The 23,099-nt window shown below is 43.9% G+C and overlaps 1 protein-coding gene across 2 annotated transcripts in view; it reads left to right on the top strand.

Annotated features, from left to right (window-relative positions):
* ATP6V1H (ATPase H+ transporting V1 subunit H) overlaps positions 1–22,714 on the top strand; it is a 111,499-nt gene extending 88,785 nt beyond the window's left edge. For both annotated transcript variants that reach the window (XM_039222446.1, XM_039222445.1), the window contains one exon: positions 22,347–22,714. In XM_039222446.1, coding sequence (XP_039078377.1) covers positions 22,347–22,407 — 61 coding nt within the window. In that variant the 3' untranslated portion in view covers positions 22,408–22,714. The remainder of the gene's footprint in view (positions 1–22,346) is intronic.
* The last annotated feature ends 385 nt before the right edge of the window (positions 22,715–23,099 follow it).

Raw genomic sequence — 23,099 nt, 5'->3', positions numbered from 1 at the left:
ACAACAGTATGTGCATATGGGCAGCTCAGGACCTCAGGATAGGAGCACTGACTTTTGTAGGTAGAGGATCTTGCGTAGAATTTTCTATTTGTTTCTGGATTATTTTTCAATCTTTTTAAAGCAGAATAATAAGTTATGAGTGGTGTTCTCCCTAGATATTTTACGTGTAGGTAAATAGCGTAACGGAGGACTCGCCGAGCCAAGTGCATGACTCATACTACTTTATTCTCTGCTGTTTATGTCTGCATAGAATATTTTAGTTATTCTGTAAGTACATAGCCATAAATACGGTGATTAAAATAGCTACTTGTGAACTGCACTGAAGGAAAAAACCCCTATGTGCATTAGCCTTTTAGCATTAATTATCATGTTACCAAAATATTCCATGTGATTTTTAATAAACATACAGCATTTCCAGATTTAATATTTTCCAGGTCTAATATTAGAAAATTGTCGTCACTCTTTGGGTGGCTGGAATTTTCCATATCATTCTTACAACAGTTTTGGTGGAAGAACCTTTGAAAATGTCTTTTGTATCATATGTTTTGTGTATTTTTTGAAGAGAAGTAGAACTCAAGTAAAAAAATATATCAAAACCAGTTCCGAGAAAAGAGGAATTTTCTATGGCCAATTGTCTCACCATTAAATAGAACAGCTCCAGTCTCCCAGCTGAAGTTGCTTCTACTTTGCTAGTTAGATAGAGCTGTTTTGAGGCTGTAGTCATTTATCCGGACGCTGCGTACCGCTTAATGACAATTGATTTGGAGATGCCAGCATGACATAAATCTGAAGTTGTGGCAAAGTACCAGCCTAAATACACATTTGGAAAGGTCAGTAATAAGTATTTACACAATAAAGAATAGAAAACCACTGAAAATGAGAGTGGAGTCGGTGTACTTGATAATTAAGTCTAAAATCAAAGGCAGGTTTCACACATGAGTGCATGAGACTAGTATAAGTATCTGTGGATCAAATTCACATTGTGGTTTTGCTTGATTAGGATTAGCTTTTTAGGCAAACAGCTGATTGGGGTTTGAAGGGTCAGTTGAGCACGGACAAAAGAAAAGTCTTGTCTAAGAAGGGAAGGCAGAGAGAAATGCACCAACTTGCTTTGCTTGTAAATGCTTTTTCTCCTCTCTCTTTCACTGTGTGGGGCAGTTACTTTTGTGGTCACATGACCATGTCATTTCAAGGGCTGTGTGTGTGTATGTGAAATAATCAAATAAAGCTAAACAGAATACATTATGCTAAAAACTAATTTAATAATAGGGGCGCCTGGGTGACTCAGTCGATTAAGTATCTGACTTGTCTTAGATCATGATCTCACAGTTCATGGGCTCAAGCCCCGCATTGGGCTCTGTGCTGACAGCTCAGAGCCTGGAGCCTGTTTCAGATTCTGTGCCTCCTTCTCTCTCTGCCCGTTTCCTGCTCACCCTCTGTCTCTTTCTCTCTCTCAAAAATCATAGATAAAACATAAAAAAATTAAAGCTTAAGCAAATTTATCTAAGTTTAAATTTTTGAATTATTTTCTTAGTTTCCTTTTAAGTATGTCATCCAGATGTTGCATTTTGATGGTGGGGGCGGAATCTCATGGATAACAGAAATGAATTGATGGGTTTTCTCACCATTGAAGTTTTGAGGAATTGACTTTAAAAACGGTGATAAGCTTGTCATCTTAACAATGACAGATTTTCATGTAAATATCCTTTAATTACATTTTATTAAATTTATGTTTTAAGACAGTTATGCAGTGATGCATTAGGTACCTACTATGTATGTTACCCTCACATGAATATAGATAATGTTCATCACCAACCCTGACTTGCACATTTAAAAGTGAATTCAGGAATTTACCCAAAGGTTACAGAAATGCTGATGTATAGGAGCACATGTACCCCAATGTTCATAGCAGCACTCTCAACAATAGCTAAAACATGGAAAGAGCCTAAGTGTCCATCAACGGATGAATGGATCAATAAGATGTGGTTTATCTATACCATGGAATACTACATGGCAATGAGAAACAATGAAATCTGGCCATGTGTAGCAACATGGATGGACCTTGAGGGTGTTATGCTGAGCGAAATAAGCCAGGCAGAGAAGGACAGCTACCATATGTTTGCACGTATAGGAGGATTAGGAGGAACTTAACTGAGGAACAAGGGGGAGAAGAAGGGGGGAAATGGTGGGGGAAAGGGAGAGAGGCAAACCATGAGAGACTCTTGAATGCTGAAAACAAACTGAAGACTGATGGGGGGGGGGGGGGGGGGGGGGGATGGGCATGGAGGAGGGCACTTGTGGGGATGAGCACTGGGTGTTATGTGGAAACTAATTTGACAATAAACTATTTGTAAAAAAATAAAATAAAAATAAAATAAAAAAGTGAATTCAGGAAAAAGCTACCAAAGCATTATTAGTACAGGGGTCAGAGGTGATCCTAAAAGATCAGTTTTCTTACAACTGCACACTATCAGAGCTCTAGCACATTTCCCTGGACTTCTCTGTACCTTCAGAGGCTTCTTGCCCCACTTTCCTCAAGGGCAGGTGCGTGCAGATTCCTGAATAAAAATAGTGTGTTGGATGACAGCTTTCCCTGCCTTGCTATACAGCCCAGAAATATCTTATGGGGAAACATCTTAGCATTTGGTTAAACTGTGCTATTCTATTTGTATCCAGTTACTTCTCCAGCTGAGGGTGTGTTTACGGTTATCCCTGTAATTGTTACCCTGGTCTCTGATTTAGGCGTGGACACAGATACTTCTTAGATGAGTGAATATGTGCAGAAACAGACATGGAGCAGAAAATGTTGGCACGGCACCCAGTTCTGGGCATGTCCTGAGGGCTGTGACGGAAGCAGGAGTAGGTGGCAGAGGAGCTGGGGAAGTGGGCCTTCAGAGGGGAGGTGGTCCCGAGGCGGGAGGGTGGAGAAGGGGTTGGTCGCTGGAGCTGTGGCTGGAGTGTAGGGAGGGCATGTCACGGGGCGCTGTGGCGGCGCGCGGTCCCCGGGAGCCCAGCGGTGGCACCACACGGAAACCTGGAGCCTGGGGCTGGCTGACCGATCGCCGAAAGGCTGCCTTTGAAGTCGCGTGCCCTGGTTTAGTATTTCAGGGAGTTTTAACACAACCACAGTAATCTGAATACCGGTGTTCCTCCTTCTAGGATTTTCTTTATCACATAGGGCTTTATCCTCATGAAGTCCGGAACGGGTGCAGCTGCTCAGCGAGGTCGTAACAGAGCCGGCCTCGTTCGGCCTCCTGCTCCCGGTCTTTAGGATGTAGTTTTCACCCTCCTGTTGCAGAGGAGAAGGGAGGTAGGGAAAGAAAGAAAAACACGTTTCCTTTCTTTCCTTTTAAACTTTTTAATTGGAAAGAATTTATTGACATGTTGCAGGAACAGTGTAAATAACATATGTTTCACCTAGTTTTGCCTCTTGTTGACATTTGGCTGCGTTTGTATGTTTTCTCTCTCTCTCTCTCTCTCTCTCTGTCTCTCTGTCTCTCTGAACTATTTGAGAGTAAGTGACATTATGACCCCTTCGCCTAAACACTTCACCCGACTCCCAGGAACTGGGTTTCTTCCATGCCCTTAGCACGGTGGAGCACTGCGATCACGTAACTCATGTTCACACTACCTTGTCTGTTGTTTATACTGTTGCGTCCAGCCCAGGGTCGTGTGCTGCATCTTGTTACTGTGTTTCTTTCCTCTCATTTATCTAGAACAGTTCTTTGGTGTTTCTTTGTCTTTTTTAGCAACAATGTTTTTAGTTTTTATTTTTATTTTTTTCTTAAATAGTTTATTGTCAAGTTGGTTTCCATATAACACCCAGTGCTCATCCCCACAAGTGCCCTCCTCCATGCCCATCTCCCCCCTCCCCCCCATCCATCAGTCCTCAGTTTGTTCTCAGCATTCAAGAGTCTCTCATGGTTTGCCTCCTTCCCTTTCCCCAACTATTTTTCTCCTTCTCCTCCCGCATGGTCCTCCGTTAAATTCCTCCTAATTCTCCCATACGTGCAAACATACGGTGCCTGTCCTTCTCTGCCTGACTTATTTCACTCAGCATAACACCCTCGAGTTTCATCCACATTGCTACACATGGCAAGATTTCCCTCAGGCCACTTGCTTTGTAGAATGTTCCTCAATTTTGGTTTGTCTTGCTTGCTTTCTGATTAGCTTCAGGGTATGCATTTTGGCAGGAACATCACCAAGAAGATGATGTCACGTCCTTCTTAGTGTTTTTATCAGGCAGCTCTTGAGTATGTTTGCCCTATCATTAGTGGTGTTAACTTGTACCTAAAGTGGTATTCTCTATTGCAATGAACTTCTTCCCCCTTTATAATGAGTAATCTGTGCAGAGGTGCTTGGAGGCCGTAAATAACTGGTTGTGTTTACCACCAGACTTTCACTCCTTTTTTAGCATCCATTGGTGTTTCTTGCAAGAATCAATTATTGCTGTAAACAATTGCAGAGTATCTTTTGGAATTTTACTTTATTTTTTTAATTTTTTTTTTTGAGAGAGAGAGCATGAGCAGAGGAAGGGCAGAAAGAGAGGGAGACAGATCCCAGATCAGGCTCTAGGCTCCATGCTGTCAGCACAGAGCCCATTGAGGGGCCTCGAACTCCACAGAACACGAGATGATGACCTGAGCCGAAGCTGGACATTCCACCGAGCGAGCCCCCTGGAGTCTGTGGGGTTTTATTTTTTTACAGTGCAATGCCTTTGAGGGCAGCAGTCTGTATCCATCAGTGCGTAGGAAACTGAATCTGGAGAAGAAATAAATAATACAGCAATCAGTGGAGGATCTCTCTTGGGCTGCGCTGGACTCTGGAGGAGGAAGGACGGCCCAGCTCTCGACATGCCAGAGCTCCTGAGCCAGGAGGGGTTTGTCTTCTATCCAGTGCTCCCTGCCTTCTAGCAGCGAAGTACTGTTCACTAAGTTTCTTTTCAGGTGGTGATCCTGAGAGAATTGTGACTTGATATCTGCTTCCTATGTTAGTTATTATTTTCTGAAAATGACATATCTCTGATCTCTTCTAGAGCGTTTCTATGATAGCATCGTAAAGCTATTAGATAAAATAATCTTGGGGGGCTCAGTCGGTTAAGTGTCCGACTTCATCTCAGGTCATGATCTCATAATTTGTGAGTTCGAGACCCGCATCAGGCTCTGTGCTGACAGCTCAGAGCCTGGAGCCTGCTTCCGATTCTGTGTCTCCCTCTCTCTCTCTGCCCCTGCCCAGCTCATGTGCTCTCTGTCTGTGTCTCTCAAAAATAAATAAGCATTTTTTTTTTTTGATCTGTGAATTCAGTGTCTTTGCATTATATCCAAGGAGAAATCCAAAAGATAGAAGTGCAGCTGTGGAGTCCAGAGCAAGATGTGAGCGAGAGTGATAGAGCTCAGTAATCAGTAGTGAAGGGACTGAGTCATGGCAGTTGGTGACATTACTCAGAAAAAGCACGTGTAGAGTGGGGCCTCCTCACCGAGGAGGTGTTTCCGTTAGCTCTCTGCAACTGTGTTTACAGATATTTTTGGGGGGAAGAGTCCATACTTTTTGTCAGATTCACAAAGAGGTCTGTGATAAAAAGGAGGTTAAGAACCACTGTCAAAGAATGAGACAAAATAAGGGATGGACAGAAGAGGAGTAGAATCTTACACAAGGAGGGTGGGCCTGGGTGAAGGACAGATCCTCAGCAGAAACGGCTACAACATTGGGAGAAAACCAGGAACCTATGTTGTTAGGGAAGCAGATTGAAGAGAGCGTATTTCAAGCAGGACTGAGTCAGTGGTGGACAGTGTAATACGAGTGGCGAGGGGCCCAGGAAGAGAAGGAAGGAAGGGTTGCCTTGGATGTGACAGCGGGTCCACCACTGGGCTCTGGACTGGGGCCCTCGGTGGCCTCCAAAGAGCAGATTGCCCCAGGGATGGTGGTGAAGAAAAGAAAGTCACCGTGGTTGTCCTTCTAGAGGCTTCTTTAGGAGAGGAGGCGGGAGGACAGTGCTTAGTGGGGTAGACCCTGACTGTTCGTTACCATCATTGGTTTCGGTGTAAAAATGGTTTAAATGCAGGGAGGCAGTTAGAGCGGGAGAAAGGGAAGAATAGAAGGCCCTGAAGAGGCCGGTGGAGTTGGTGCTTGGAAAGGTAATTCGGTCGGGATTGTCAGACCTCCCCGCCAGTATCCCTTTCTTGAGATTAAAACTCTTGTCTGAACCAGTTTAGCAAATAAATGTTTATTGAATTGGTAAATTGGGGCGGGTAGGTATCCAGTTTATGCCAAATACGTGTTTTCCTCATAGCTAAAAATTTAACTTATGTTCCAGACTTTTTAATTTGAGGGTGGGGTGAGGTGCTGGTTAGGAAGCAACACCATTCTTTTTATTTCTTATTTTAGAGACAGAGAGAGTGTTTTTTTATGAGAGTGCGAGTGAGCATGCATATGGGGGAGGCGCGGAGAGGGGAGGACGGAGGATTTAAAGCCTGCTCTGTGCCGGCAGCAGAGTGCTTGTGGTGGGGCTCAGCCTCCCAAACCGTGAGATCATGACCTGAGCCAAAGTCAGATGCTTCACTGACTGAGCCAGCCAGGCGCCCTGTGAGAGAGAGAGAATCTCAAGCTGGCTTCACGCTCAGCACGGAGCCTGACATGTGGTTCCATTCCATGACCCTGGACTGTGACCTGAGCCTAAACCAAAAGTCAGAGGCTCAACCAGCTGAGCCACCCAGGCGCCCCTCGGAAGCAACACAATTCTTTAAAAGTGTTTGGAGTATCCGCACTGTTATCAGCTATTGGGTGTGCTGTATAGATAACAGATGGTGGAGAATTGGCATTTTTGAGGCAGAAGCCAGGGACATACATATATGTCCTCAAATCTTCACACATCTCTCTGCAAGATGGACGTCACTGTTCTCACTTTTATAGACATGAGGTCCAGTGCATAAGGATGGCTGCGTGATTGCCCAACTTTCCCATTTACGGGAGTTAGATTCGAACACGCGTCTGTGTAACTGCAGATTCCGAGTTTGTTGTCACTCCATCTGCTACTGGGTGGAGCGTCCGTGGGGGCCTAGTGAGTGCGTCGCCCCGCCCACCACACGCTTCGCACCCAGACATTTGACAGCGCCTTGCCCTGGTGTTCCGATGACGTTGCTGTACCGCTAGCCCCCTTCTGTCGCCTCTCTGCCTCCTCGTTGTCCGCGTCAGTGACCGTCAACACGGTCAGTAAGGAGTACTTCCCTCCTCTCCAGGCCCTGGCCTTTTTGTCTCCATTATTTCAGTGCTTTGGGGACGAGGTCTGCTTGCTGACCCGTGTAATTAGAGCGGTCTTTCCTCGTGTTCCTGCCACTCGCTGCCTGCTGTGCAGGAAGGTTGGCGGGGTGTGGGTCCTCTCGCCCAGCAGTCAGATGCTCCTTTCCTACTCGCCAGAACTCGTGGGTCAGCCCCCAGGAGCTTGACTGCCTGGCCTTCCTTTCCTTTTGCTTTATTTGCTCACTGTCTTCTGCTTCTGGCCCTTTGTTGGTGAAAGAGATGCATTTCTATCCTCACTTCCCGACTCGATGGAAGCTTAGGGCGATGATTCTGTCGCTGCTGGAAGGGTGTCTTCCCAAATCTTTGTAGCAGTAGACTGAATATGGGTTATAAATATTTTAATAAAGATGGCTCTGATCACAGCCTTCAAACTTTAAAGATTAAGTTAACACTTCTGGCTTCTCTTGGGGGTATCTAGGCTCTGAAGTCATGTGGGTGATTCCTCTTTTGGCTAATCATTTTATTTGTTATGCCCGTTTAATGGCAAAGTCAAGAAAATGAATTGTATAACGTATTAAATAGAGTCATTTAAAAACCTATATTAAATGTCCATTAAAGGTTTTTTACAAGTAGTTGGGGTGCTTGAGTGACCCAGTTAAGCGTCTGACTCCTAATTTCAGCTTGGGTGATGATCTCACAGTTCCTGAGTTCGATCCCTGCGTTGGGCTGTGTACTCACTTTGCAGAGCCTGCTTGGGGTCCCGTCTCCCACTTTCTGGTCCTCTCCTGCCTGCATGCTCTCCCTCTCTCAAAAATAAATAGTAAACGTTAAAAAAAATTTAAGGGATGCCTGGGTGGCTCAGTCGGTTAAGCATCCGACTTCGGCTCAGGTCATGATCTCACGGTTCATGGGTTCGAGCCCTGCGTCGGGCTCTGTGCTGACAGCTCAGAGCCTTGAGCCCGTTTTGGATTCTGTGTGTCTCTCTCTCTCTGACCCTCCCCTGCTCACACTGTCTCTCTCTCTCAGAAATAAATTTTTTTTAAAAAGTTAAAAAAAATAAAAATAATTTTTAAAAGTATTTTTACAAGTAGTCCTTTTTAAAACCTGGCCATTTCAAGGCCTGTTTTTCCTTCCCCCCAAGTACCTATATAGGTTTTGTGTTATATAATTTATCAGCATACATTTTTAAAACACCTTTTTTCCCCCCATTTATAGTCTCTTTGAAGTAATGTTTTCTCATACTTCTCTTGTTATTTGGATGCTTTAGGATTTCAAGTTGGATGCTGTCTATATCCAACAAGTAGACAGCAGTTATTTGTTGCATGGTAGCGGAATATGTTAGTTGTTTGGACCTTTGTTCTCTCAAGAGTAGTCTGAGGTTCCTCTAGATACCATGGTAGAATAGTATGTATTCACAATTTGGTAGTCATGGCTTACTATAATCTTGTTGATTTGTTATCTCTGTAGAAATAAAAAAAATTTAAGTACCTTGGATTTAAGATAATAAATATATACTTTAAAAATTGGGGGCCGTAAGAATAGACTTTTTATATTGTGACAAATAGAGACCCATTAGTTTCCTGAAATGAATTTTCAAGTTGAAGCTTCAGAACAAAAACACAGTGCTCCCAAATTGGAGGAAATAACTAGGAGAAATTATTTGACCTTATTATCATGTGAAATTAGAGCAAATATGATAAATTCTAGGCATATAGGTTGATTATTAAATATAAAAAGCAAATGTATAGGTCTGCCTGTAGAACAGAATATTCACTATCGGAAGTGTTCGCGTTTGCAGCATAACAGTAATGTAGAGGCAGCTTGGCGAGCACTGCTGGGTTTTTTAATTTATTTATTAAAAAAAATTTTTTTAATGTTTTATGTATTTCTGAGAGGGAGAGAGAGAGAGAGAGAGACAGTATGAGCAGGGGAGGGTCAAAGAGAGGGAGACACAGAATCTGAAACAGGATCCAGGCTCTGAGCTGTCAGCACAGAGTCTGACGCAGGGCTCGAACCCACGAACTGTGAGATCACGACCTGAGCCGAAGCCAGATGCTTAATCAACTCAGTCCCCCAGGTGGTCCGTGCATTGCTGTTTTTTTTACCTGAATGATTTACTAGAATGATTTTTGACATAGTTTTGAGTAGAAGCTGTGGTCTGTGATGTTTAAAACAGAATTTTGATTTGCTCTACAGTTTGCTAATGAAAAATTTCACTTTGTGTTTTCTCTGCTAAATGATTTATCAGCAGTTAATGCTCTTCAGACCACTTTGCTCCTAATACTGTTTTCAGAAGCATCATTAACATTCAGCATGAAACATAGAACTCTTAACAAAGGGTAAAATAAAAGCAAGTCATCACATTCTGGCTTTTTTTTTTTTTTTTATAACCCCCCCAGCTGTTTTTGTTTTCTACTCTCCTGTCTCTTTGCTTCCCTAGGCTTGAACATGTGCTAGTTTCTCGTGTGGGATAGATAATAGCATTACAAGGTCACAGTTTGCTCTTTTCTCAGGTGCTCGAGGTGTTCTATCTTGCTGGTGGTTAAACCTTATTTTGTGAGTTCTGGCTTGACGTCTCAGTCAGCCTTTCTGCTCATCTCCGCGTGGGTGAGAATGAGGAAGGCGGTACACACATGCTGGGCTGTCCGGTGGCAGTGGTGTCAGAGGCTGCCACCTGTTGGAGCAGGACCTTGAGGAGGGTTTCAGAATTTCAATATTTGGAGAAGATCTGAGTTCTGCCATCTGTCTGGATTTATTTAAGTTTGTAGGTTAGCTGTTAGCAGATTTTAGCTGCCGGATTAACTGCCCGAGTCACATACCCTTATGGTAAAGCCAGCGTATATCTAGTATCTAGCGTACATTCTCAGGTTTTTATTCAAGAGGAGAAACAATGGGAAGGATAAGTTCAGCTAATGATGTAACAGAGACCCAAAATAACAGTACCTGAGACACAACAGGTGTTTGTTCTAAACGGTCTGTCACAAAAGGACGGGGCTGGGCAGTGCCGAACTGTGAGCACACAGGGACCCAGCCCACGATGCGGCCATTCGCCATTCCTGCAGTGTGGCTCTCGCCCTCGTGGTCCTGGGTGGTGGTGGGCGGGCCAGGCAACTAAAAGCCACCTGGAACCTCCCCCCCACAACACTTCTCCATACACCTATTGACCAGTACTCAGTTATGTGGCTACAGAGGAACTGGAAAATGAAGGTTTTACGAAAATCACACGTCTTCCTAAAGTTCAGCGGTTCTGTTATTGAGGAAGAAGGAGAGAAAAAGGATACTGGAGAACGATTTGAAGTTTCTCTTCCAGAAGTTAAATCTGCTCTCTAATCTTGTATATTAAAATTATCAATATCCGCTTTGATTTTGATTGTTGTTTTGGGACCCATATGACTTACCGCCACTGGCATAGATCATTGAGGAGGCTGTGATTATGTTTGGGGTTCATGTTCTTTTAAAATCCCTTCTTCACTCTTAAGAGTTTCAGAAAAATTATCGGTAACTCCTTGAAAGTTAATATTTGGTCATTCTTAGGGTATACACATGCCAGTGCTTTTTATGTTTTGATGTTTGAAATGTTTATGAATTAAAACCATTGAAGTAGTACTATTACTGATTTATTGGCCCAAAAAGTAGCCAGTTATACAATTTATTTAAATGAAATTCATTGTAATTTGGAAACTAGTTTTTGACAGAGAAGTTTGATGATGACGATTGGTAGCAGGGTGTGACAAGTACATGCTTCATTGTAACACTGTGGGGAGGGGCTGTATGGCCCTGTGGAGAGCGGGCCCAGTCCGGGTCTGGGAAGGTCCTGGGTAGAAGGGATATAGGAGCTCTTGGCAGATTAGGAGGCAGTAACTAGTAAAGGGAGAGGGGGAGAGGAGGAGGGGGGGTGGGAAGATTCCAGTTGGAGAGTCGTGTATGCACATAGGTTGAGGTCAGAGAGATCCTGACCCACTGGGGGAGTCACCAGTGGCTCCAGACACCCAGAGTCTGGCTATGAAGCTGAAATGTGGTTGGAGACATAGGTAGTGGCCAGGTCATGACAAGCCATCTTCGCTATGCTACCTTTGAACTCCTTCCTGAAGACTGTAGAAAACTACAGAGGTTAGTGAAAATAATCAGTGTCCTTTAGAGACAATGGGGGCTGGTGGATGTGGAGGTTGGAGGGAAAAACACCAGTAAGGAGACTGCAGACCAGTCGGTAGACCATGAGGATGTCAGGGGTTAGGGAGAATAGAATCTGTAAAACCTGGTGATAAGTTGGATGTGAGGGGAAGATAAGAGGGAGGAGGCCAGTGACCCCCAGGGTTTAGAGTTGATCGTCTTAGTGCGGAACAGAATCAGATAAGCGAACCAAAAACCTCGTATCTCCTTGCATGTTGAATTCCAGATTTGCATCATCTACTTTATTCTCTAAATAGCTTTAAGATTCATTTCTGGTGATTATAAATTCATATTGGAGGAACAACTGGCCCCCATGTTTTGGTTTATTTTAGTTTTTGCATATATTATGGAGAAATGGTTCTCTGAAGTATAATTCTGTAAGTTTAGGAGATCTTTTAAGCTTAATTATAGAGCTAATTTAACATACTTTCCACTACATAACATTAAAACGTTGAATTTGCCTTCTGAAATGTTTCTTCACTGCGGATTTAGTTGAGCCTTCTTGTGTTAGAAGCAGACTCTAATTTGAAATTCAAAATAATTTAAAATTTTGAGCATTCTGCTAGTGATTACCTGGTTGAGATTATGAAGTGTTTGGTAGCTTTCACTGCTGGCCCCTTCATCTCACCTGGTGTTCTAGACCATTCCTTGTTAGGAGAAAAAAGCATTCTTTTTCAGGTTCTGATTTTGCTGTGGTGTAGGATTCTTCAGCTCCTTTTCATTCAACAGTTCTTGACATCTTAGAATATGCCAGCACTGGCCTAAGATTCGAAGAAGGTAAATTGACGTTCTCTCTACTCTCATGCACTTAAGTGTCTTAATATTTCAAATATAATTAAAGAAAAAGGAATCTATAATCCTTAAATATGGACTTTGCTTATATGCTGTTTCCATAACTGATATAAAATAACCTTTCTTCTTAAAAGTCCCTGCAGCAACACAGACATGTCTCCCACACCAAGTGGTGCATCACTAGATTTGTAGCTAATGTGGTCATTTAGGATGATTTCTGGTTCTGCATGGGAGGAGCTTAGAAGGTCCCCTCCATCCTAAAACAAGTTAAAAGCTGAACAGACTGAAAAATCAACAACTGTTCTCGGATCCTTAGGAGAGAGGAGGACCAAGGGCTGACAGCAGCTCCCAGGCTGGAGACACAGGCACGTTCCGGGAGCGTGGGCCTCCTGGAGCAGACCCGGAGGAGAAACCAGTGAGAGAATCAGCACTGGGTGGGAAAACCCGGACCGTGCTGAATTTCAGGAGGCTCAGTGTGGGCAAGTCTGAGAGTTAAAAACCCCAGGGAGTCCCAGTCATAGTGAGTCCTTACCATACACTGAGGTTAATCTCTGGAAGTTAGACCAGGATCCCACCAGCCCCCTTTGTCTCTAAAATGTCCCGCTGTAAAAATCCCCTCAAGCTTTTGACAGGGGCAGAGGAAAGGGAACCATCTTGAAATATGCCAGAGCACTCTGTTCTTCATAAGGCCCGTCCTCAGGGGAAGCTGGCTAACGAGGGCCTTACCTGCTGGGATACTATGAGTCTAACTGGCCTGGGGAAGGGAAGTAGCCAACCCTGTGTAGCTCACTCTGGCCATCCTGTCCCACCCAAAGGGATAGAAGAAACTTTGAGAAACGCTTGTGAAGTTCATAGTCCAGAGGCCATGGCTCACTAAAAGAGCGAGAGCTAATCACAGGACGATAGACTGCTTCACCTTCCTTCACCTTACCACCACATCACCAAAGGTTTATTTACAGACGCTCTTTTCACCTAGTACGTCATGTCCAACTTTCAAGAAATTACAACAAGGCATACCAAAAGGCAAAAGGCACAGTTTGAAGAGACAAAGTAAGCATCAGAACCAGCCATGGCAGTGATGCTGAGATGATTGGACTGGGAATTTTAATGTTTTTTTTGTTTTTATTTCTGGGAGAGAGAGACAGCGTGAGCAGGGGAGGGTCAGAGAGAGAGGGAGTCACAGACTGAAACAGGCTCCAGGCTCTGAGCTGGCAGTCAGCACAGAGCCCGACGTGGGGCTCGAACCCACAAACAGCGAGATCATGACCTGAGCGAAAGTCGGACGCTTAACTGACTAAGCCACCCGGGCGCCCCTGGACTGGGAATTTTAAACAGCTATGAGTACTATGCCAAGGACTCTAATGGATAAAGTAGCATGCAGGAGCAGGTGAGCGATGTAAGCAGACAGACAGGGATCCTAAGAACCACAAAGAAATCCTGGAGTTGAGAAACACTATAATAGAAATGAAGAATGCCTTTGATGGGCTTATTAGTAGACTGGATGTGGCTGAGGAGAGAACCTCTGAGCTCGAAGAAGTATCAGTAGAAACCTCCAAAACCTAAACATAAAGAGAAAAGAGAACAGAGACTGAAAAAAACAACAACAACAAAAAAAACCCACAGAATAACCAAGGGCTGTGGGACATCTACAAAAGGTTTGATCTGTAGATTGATCTATAGATTCAGCTTGATCTATAGATTCAGTGCAATCCAAATTAAAATCCTAACAAGTTATTTTGTTATTTTGCCATCAACAAACGGATACCAAAGTTTATATGCAGAACAAAAGGCCCAGAATAGCCAATACCATATTGAAAGAGAAGGACAAAGTTAGAGGATTGATGTTAGTGACTTTAAGACTTAACTATAAAGCTACGTTATTCAAGATAGTGCAGTATTGGTGAAAGAATAGACAGATAGTGCAATGGAACAGAATAGGGAATCTAGAAATAGACCCCCACAAATATTGTCAACTGATCTTTGTCAAAGATCAGTTGCAAAGGCAACTGATTGCAAAGGCATTGTATTGCAAAGACAATACAGTGGAGCAAAGATAGTCTCTTCAACATATGGTTCCAGACCAACTGGACACCCACATGCAGAAATGAATCTGACATAGACCTTACGTCCTTCACAAAAATTAACTCAAAATGAATTGTAGACCTAAATGTAAAACGCAAAACTATAAAACTCCTTGAAGATAACATAGGAGAAAACCTAGATGACCTTGGGCGTGGTGATGCCTTTTCAGATACAGTGAAAGAAATAATTGAGAAGTTGGACTTAAGTTAAAAACTTAATGCTCTGTGAAAAACAACGTCAAGAGAATTAGAAGATGAGCCACAGACTGGGAGAAAGTATTTGCAAAAGGCACATTTGCTAAAGACTATTATCTGTAACGTACAAAGAACTCTTGAAACTCAACAATAAGAAAACAACCTCAGTAAAAAATGAGCCAAAGACTTTAATAGACCCCTCACCAAAGAAAATACACTGATGGCAAATAAATATATGAAAAGATGCTGTGCATCATAGGTCATCAGGGAAGTGAAAATTAAAACAAAACTGAGATGCCATTACACACCTATTAGTCAAAATCTGGAACACTGACAACACCAAACACAGGCCCGGGTGTGTGGTAACAAACACCCATCTGTTGTTGGTAGGAAAGCAAAATAGTCCAGCCACTTTGGAAGACTGTTTGATGGTTTTCGTAGAAAACTAAATATATTCTTACCATATGATCCAGCAGTTGTACACCTTGGTATTTCCCCAAGGGGGTTGAAGACTTACGTCCTCACAGAGCCCTGCACAGGGAGAGCTACAGCAGCTTTATTCATAAGTGCCCGAATTGGGAAGCTACCAATGTGTCCTTCAGTAGGTGAACGGATAGACAAACTGTGGTACCTCCGGACAATGCATTATTATCAGATAAAGAAATGAGCTTGCAAGCCATGAAAAGGCCTCAGGAAACCTGAAATGTGTATTACTAAGTGAAAGAAGCCTGTCTGAAAAGGCCACATACTGTCTAAGTCAGCCCTATAATATCTAGAAAAGGAAAAACTATGGAGATCATAAAAAGATCAGTTATGTGAGAAAGGAGGGAGGGGTTAATAGCTGGAGCACAGAGGATTTCGAGGGCAGTGAAATAACTATTATGATGATGATGATAAGTGTCATTACACATTCATCGAAAGGCATAGAATGCACAGCACCAAGAATAACCCCAAGGGGAACAATGGACTTGGGATGACTATCATGTGTCAGTGCAGTTTCATCCATGATAACAAACGTACCGCTCAGCGTGGGATGTTGATAGTGGGGGAGGCTGTGTATGTGTCCAGGCTGGGCGTGTACAGAACATCTCTGTCCCTTCCTCTTAGTTTCGTTGTGAACCTAAAACTGTTCTATAAAAACAAACCTTAAAAAAAAAAAGATAAAAGGGGGACGCCTGGGTGGCTCAGTCAACTAAGCATCTGACTTGGGCTCAGGTCATGAGCTCACGGTTTTTGAGTTCGAGCCCACATCGGGCTCTCCCTACTGTCAGCATGGAGCTTGCTTAGGATCCTTTGCCCCTTTCTCTCCCTACCTTTCCCCTGCTCGCCTGTGTATGCTCATTCTCAAAAATAAATAAGCATTTGAAGAAAAGATGAAAGATGTGTCTGCTGCCACCGCCAATGCCTTGAGCAGCTCGATGCGTTGCATCTCATGACCGTTCGTTAGAAAAATGAGAAAGTGCGTAAGACACTGTGGACCTAATGATAAAGTGCTGGTAATAGGTAAAGAGGGAGTCTTCTTGAAAATAAGCTAGAGATAAACTCTGGTTATTTAGATTTTATAGCTAGTTTAAGATGATTCAATTGTTGGAATTCCTGTGTGAAAAATAACTTTGTTATTGCAAATTTTGCCTAAATTGCTTTTGTAATAGACTCTAATGCAATTGCTTTTAAAATGTACATTTTTGTTTCTTAGGATCAGAACTCACATAAATAGGTTCTACTTTTAGAATCACTGGCCTCTTTAGAGATATTGTGAATCTATTAATCTTTGAAATTAGAGGCCATTAGAAAATGAAGTGGCTAGTGATCATGAAAATATATTTGAGAAACAAGTTGAGGAGTCACATTGTGATGTTCTTCAGCTTTTTGTTCTCACATCTACACAGTAATATGTCCTCAGCTAGTAGGAGGTAGAATAGTGCACTACCAGGCGGTATTATGTAGTGATCAAGACTCAAGTTTTTAGGGGCGCCCGGATGGCTCAGTCGGCTAAGCATCCAACTTCAGCTCAGGTCATGATCTCATGGTTCGTGGGTTCGAGCCCCACGTCAGGCTCAGTGCTGACAGCTGGCTCAGAGCCTGGAGCCTGTCTTCCGAGTCTGTATCTCCCTCTCTCTGACCCTCCCCTGCTCACGCTGTCTCTCTGTCTCAAAAATGAATAAAACATTAAAAAAACTAAAAAAAAAAAAAAAGACTCGAGTTTTTAAATCAGATAGACTTGTGTGCAGATAGCCTCCTGCCACTAACTAGTCAGTCTAACATTACAGTGTGTCATTTTCATTGCTAAACTCCAGTTCCTTCTCTGTAAAAATGGGGCTTATCTGGAGCTTTCATGAGTATTATTGTGGAGAATAAATAAAATCTATGTCAAGCAGTTAGTGGAGTGCCTATTGGTAAACAGCAGGCACTAGGAAGTGGTACATGTTGCGATGACCACTATTCCTGCGTTGAGATCTTTAAAGCACTGCGGAAACAGTTTGTATGTTCTTAAGTTTGGAGGTTACCTGTGTTTCTTTGTTTCTAACTCTGTCAGTTAGATGCAGATAGCAGAGGGCACTGTGATTTTTACATAATTCAGTAGTTACATAGGAAAATCAGTTCATAAAAACAGAATTTGCTTTGTGTATGATCGCAATAAAAGCTGGGAGAATAACATAACTGTAGTGACAGGTATTAAAAAAAAAACACAAAAACACACTGGTACAGAATATTTAAATTCTACTTTTTTCTCTTTACCAAATAGAAATCTGTGTTGCAAGCCAATATAAAGTTTACATTTTCAAAAAAATTGTTTCCATACATCCAGAGAAGGATTTATGTTATACCCAGTCACTTTCCTACAGGATCGGCAAAAGTTAAGAGAAATACAACTATGATTAAGTTGTAGTTTTAATAATTATTCTAATAAACTTACAGAAACATGTGATATATAGAATCCTAGGCCCTTTATCATTTTCATTATGAAAATTTATACACCAAAGGAGACTAAAGAAAATAACACAAAAATGGCAGTAACAGTGGATTTCCGACTAAGCTTTTGGCAGCCAAGGGAGAAAGGAAATAAGGGAGATTGTAGTTTCATAGATTAATATGTTTGTCAGGAGAAAATTCACTTTTTTTCTGGCACCAAATTATATAGATGAAGGTGCCATGTGTTTAAATTATACGGGCAAAGCATGTTGAATGTCACAGTCGTTGTCTTCAGGTATGGTTTTTTCCTTCTTTTTTGTAACTATGGTCCTAGAGAAAGAATAAAAATGTTTGACCGCTTACACAGCCCTGAATATAGTGAAGGTGTGACACCCAGTTGTAACATGGTGAAGGCCTTTCGCTTCTAGGAGTTACTACACGCCAGGTGGGTGCTCCCTGGCACACTGGCTGCTGGTAGCGGGATGTAGGTCCCTAATGTCATCTCCAAACTGCCACTTTCAAGCCTCTGGTGCCTTCTCAGGAACTGGGAAGCCCTTTTTCAGTATTAGGATAGATGCCCAAGTGTAGATCCTTTATGGCCATCGACAGGAGAATGAATTTGGTCTTTCTAATTGTGAGCGAATTTGTACTTGGATTTTTTAAAAGGGAGTAGGTCTTCAGACTGATCCTTTTTTTCAGTTTCAGAGATTTGGAATCCCAAGTGGTTTAAGTTGTGGATGAAGTTAAAGAGGAGAAAGTAATCACACGTCTCAGATTTTGCTTCCTACGTAGTAAAAGCAAAGCTTTTATTGCCAAACTCCTGTGGCTTTCTTGTACAAATTGGGCACTTTCTGAGTGAATTATAAGTTGGATTTTTATTCTTATCTTGATATTCATGTATAGAATGACTTAATGCTTTGATTAATTCATTTAAAATAATTCTTCTCAAATCCTTTGTTATAGATACATTATAGTCCCTTGAAGTAAAATCATAATTGTTTTTCCTTTTGCCTGACCGTAATGGTGCCTTAATCTGAAGAAATTATTCATATCCTTATACTATTTTCTAATCTGTAAAATGAGGAACAGTGACTGCTTTTTGTACTTTTTAGGGCTCTTGTTGGGTTGGGGGTCCGGCAGCTTCACAGTATAAAGAGAAAGGGATCAAAGCCCTGGCCGGTGCATTTGCTCACTTTGCCCCTCAGCATGTTAACGGAAGTTTTCGGAGGCCCGTTCCCTCCCTCGTAAGTGGAGATAACGCGCGTGTCGCAGGGGTGCCATGAGACTAGAGAATAGTGGGTGGGCACGCCAGCAAGCAGGTTTCCCTGATGGCTCGGAATCACGGGTGGAGGCTAGCACCCTGTTCTGTGTTTCCAGCCCCAGGCACTCGGTGCGGGGACTCTCCCTGGCTGGGGCCCCAGGGGGTTCAGAGGCAGGCTTGGGTGAGTCTTGGGAATATTTTAATTGACTACACGTTACCGTTAGACGCAGGGAAAGAGGCTATGTCATTTCACACGCCGACTTCAGAGGAGCGATGTTCTCCAAAGCTTTGTGTAGGCGGCCCCCTTTTCTGCAGTTAGTACCTTCTTCACTTGAGCCTCAGTTCAGCTCTCTCTGGTATTTTAACAACTCGTGTGCCATTGCAAACAGTAATTTCAAGAAAGCCTGAGGAGGAGATTCAATTCTTCCTTCCACGGGTCCCGTCTGGCTCTTCTCCTGTTAGACTTCTGGCATTTTGTGACCTACAGTGCAGGCTTGCCGAGTTCCATCTGAGCTCTTCTTGTGCACGTTCTCAGCTGACCTCTTCATGTGTTCTCGTCCTTCGTCGAAATCTTAAATTGCATAAATCCTAGCTGGCGACACAGGGGAGGCCCTGAGTGTTCTGCACTCCAGGCACCAAGGTGGAATGCCTCAGGGCCACTTTGTGTGTGACAGAAATGAGAGCATGTCATCCATCATAAAGGCCTTGACCAGGAAAAACCAGGTCTAAGAAGACCATTGGGAAGAAGCTATGGTTGAGAATGCTTTTACTTATTTTTACTTAGTTTTTTAGTTTATTTCTTTTGGGAGAAAGCAAGAGAGCACAAGTGTGCGAGCAGGAGAGCGGTGGAGAGAGAGCAAGAGCGAGAACCCCAAGCAGGCTCCACGCTGTCAGTGCAGAGCCCAGCGCGGGGCTCCATCCCACCAACCATGCGATCGTGACCTGAGCTCAAGTCGAACCTTCGACACTCAACGTCCTGAGTCACCCGGGTGCCCAGACATGATTTTAAATTATCTGCCAGAACAACCTCTCTTGCTGTTTTACTCTCTTCCGTTGACCCTTACTTCAGTGATGTCCTTTTAATGAAGACATCCATTATCTTTTTCACCTCCAAGTATTCACTCTTCTCCCCTAAACGTCAGTTAAATCTGGGATGGGAATGAAGCACCCTTCGTGTCTCTGAAAGGGGAGGGGCCTCTGTTTGTGACCAGAGCCAACCAGACCCTCTGCGGCCACTTGGCAGTTCGGAGCACTGGGCACTGGAAGGCTTTGCTGTGTTCTCTTGTCATTTCTCTTGGAACTGACATTTGGAACGTGGTCCTTCACATTGGTCCTTTATTGAAGGAACAACAGCTTACTATAATTGAAGGGTGGCCTGGCATCTTTAGGTATATTTTAAAATGTTTTCTAAGGAATCACTCTCAGAGAGGGAGGGAAAATAATTTCCCTTCTCCCTTTCTGAGTTCTTAGCTGAGACCCTGTAATAAGTAACAGATTACCGCGAGAAGAGCAGTTGATTAACATGTCATGCACACGTGAGAGATACCCAGGAAAAATGGGTAACTTAAAGGTGTAGCTTTAAAATCCAGGACTAACTTCCATCTTGATAGGGAAAAAGGAGTGGGGGTGAAAGCCTCTTAGGGAGAATGAGTGGTTTTCAGGAAAGACGGACGGACCCTGAGAGGAACAGGTGGAAGATATGATGGATTGCGACGGGGTCTGTCTGGGGTGATGTGGACTTCTGTCCTCCCGTAAGTGGGTCCTCCCTGGTTGCTGAAACTCCCGGGGAGGGGACTTATGGCAGTTGAGCTCCTTCTGGAGGGCATGTGTTTAGGGACATAAGGGGAATTCAGAGAAAGCCTCTCCCTGCACTTGCTGTTTTCGAGTGTCTCCAGCTCAAAGCCACAAGACACCAAAGTGGCATATGTTGGGGTGGCATATTCTGCAGACCCTTTATGCTAAACAGTCTCACTTTTAAAACTGGAATATTTGAAGGCCCAAGGAAGCATGTCCACTTTCAGGCTTCGTTCCTCAGGTATACGCAGGAAAATCTAGAGGATCAGGAAGTTGAGTAATAAATACTATATTGTACCCCTCACCTCTCCCTCCCCCACAGCACAACACAGCAAATGCATACAGCCCCACATGGTCCTGGCCGCAGGCCTCCCCAGAGCGGCGGCACTGGCAGTGACCATAAGGAAATGTATAGGTGATTTCCCTGTCTTCCCTTGCGTGAATGACTTGGACAGAACTGTGGGCCTGCGGTGGGTTGAAAATAAGACCCCCATTGCCCACATCGTGTCAGGGCAGCTCCAAGTTGACACGAGACTATATTACATGTCTTGTATGACGCGCACAGTTGATAAGTCTGTGATAAGAGCTTTCCTGTGAGGAGAAGAAAAGCACATAAAGCATCTTCATGCCATAGGAGAGGTCAGTCGGCCCCATAGTATGTTCCATCCCATGTCACCTTCGTGAGACGCTGGGGGCCCTGACATGTCACCTTCAGCAGTCCGCTGAGCTCCCGCTGGCTCACGTGCTAAATGCTGCTGCTTTTGCTCAGTCTTGCTTCACATCTTCAATGGCTTTGGGCTAAGGCCGTGACGGTGGACGCAGCACAGGAAAACCCCTGGGTCGCCTCCCTCCCCGTCTGTGCCTCCGTGGACAACGGCCGGCTCACGTTTGCTGCTAGATGCTGGTGGCCCCGTAGGTCGTTTCCTGGAAGTGCTTAGACGAGGGGAGGTTGGGTGCTAGCCGAGGAGTTGAGGAGATGACACTGGGCCTGTGTGTGCCTGCGCCTTGTGCCCAGCAGGTGCCCGTACCCCACAGCCTCTGGAACCAGCGCCTCCCTGAGGGGTGCAGCCAGAACATGAGCCCAGGTCTCTGTCCAGAACTCCTGCTCTCTCCTTTTCATAGCAGGGACTCTTTTAAATCTTCTTTACAAGATGTCTTCTCCTCAAGCACAACAGCTTGGGCCCATCATTCACAGGAATGTAGGAGAGAAATTGTCCTCTGTCCTGGAATTAACAGTGACGCCTGTATGTAAGTAAGAGCTAACCACACGCCTCCTGTGGGTGCGCGTTCAGTTCATTTCTTGAAGGACAGTGTGACCTAAAGAATCCAGTAACCACTGCTCTGAGCCACAGCAGTCCCCCCCGCCCCTCCCCCCCATAAAATGAGAATACCACTTCTCTGCTCCTGTGGTGATTCTGAGGGTTCAGCGTGACCGTCTCTGTGAAGGTTCTAGACTGTGTTGGTGCCGAGAAAGTGGCTCTGTCACAGTTGTGAGTCTTGACGGTATTTTCATCCCCAGATGTGGATACTTGTACTCACTCATATGAAGAAATTGTTCACGCATCAGCACACTTCCATGGAGTTATCCTTCCGTTGACTTTGAACTCTGTAGATCGCAGAAGTGGCACAGCAGTAAGCCAGACTCTCACCCAGACAGGGAGGTAGACAGTGCCTTGTAAGTGTGCACACAGCCCTGTCTGTGTGCTAATGACTTGTGTACGGTAAAGAGAGCAGACAGTATGGGCACTTTTCAAATTAGGAAAAGATTTGTTTTCTGGAGCTCTTTTACTAATTTTTAGATATTAAAGGAATGAGATGACATTGAATATTGTGCTTTGATTTTGAAAGAGATTCTTTGCATTTAAGTTCTAATGTACCTTGTTATTTTATTCCTGCTGTTGTAGGGAATATCTCGGTAAACAGCTCCAGTCCGAGCAGCCTCAGACTGCTGCCGCCCGAAGCTGAGCGCGCCGTCTGGCCTCACAGTCTCCAGCCTGCCCGCTTTACCTGGGACAGAGCCCCTGCTGTACGAAGCTCAGTCGTTAGGGTCAGGAACAAATGATTTTTCATTTTTCTCGTGATTTTCCTCTGTTGTGTAGCTTTTCCCCAGTGCTGATTTTCGTTAAACATGTTTGCCCACTAAGTTGTATAAAACTAGGTACTTTCTGTAGCTAAGGAAAAGACTACTGTTACCTATACTGCTTGTAATTTCTGTATTTATTGTTCTCTGGAAATGAGTATAGTTATTAAAGAAAGATTCTCACTTCAAAAATGTTTTTCTCTTGTTCCTTACTTGGACTTTAACAAAAATCACCTATTTCCCCAGCCGAATTGTGAGAAATGTTGTAAAGTAGTGAATGGTAAGTAAATGTTTTGAACTTTTTTGTGTTTCTGTCAGCCCATCCATCCATCCATCCATCCATCCACCTACCTACTATCTACCGATTCATCATGCGTCTGTCCATCTACCTATCCATCCATCCCCCATCTGTCTGTCCATCCATCCACCCACCCATCCATCTACCCATCTGTCCATCCATCCATGCACCCATCCCCCTCCCTCCCTCCCTCCCTCCCTCCCTCCCTCCCTCCCTCCCTTCCTTCCTTCCTTCCGTTGATCCATCCACCCATCCATCCATCCATCCATCCATGCACAC

Source organism: Hyaena hyaena, unplaced genomic scaffold, assembly GCF_003009895.1.
Source record: "Hyaena hyaena isolate Hyena2069 unplaced genomic scaffold, ASM300989v1 scaffold_1127, whole genome shotgun sequence".
In the NCBI taxonomy this organism is placed as follows: domain Eukaryota; kingdom Metazoa; phylum Chordata; class Mammalia; order Carnivora; family Hyaenidae; genus Hyaena; species Hyaena hyaena.
The sequence above is the reverse complement of the archived record's forward strand: the minus strand, read 5'-3'. Positions and strand labels throughout refer to the sequence as shown.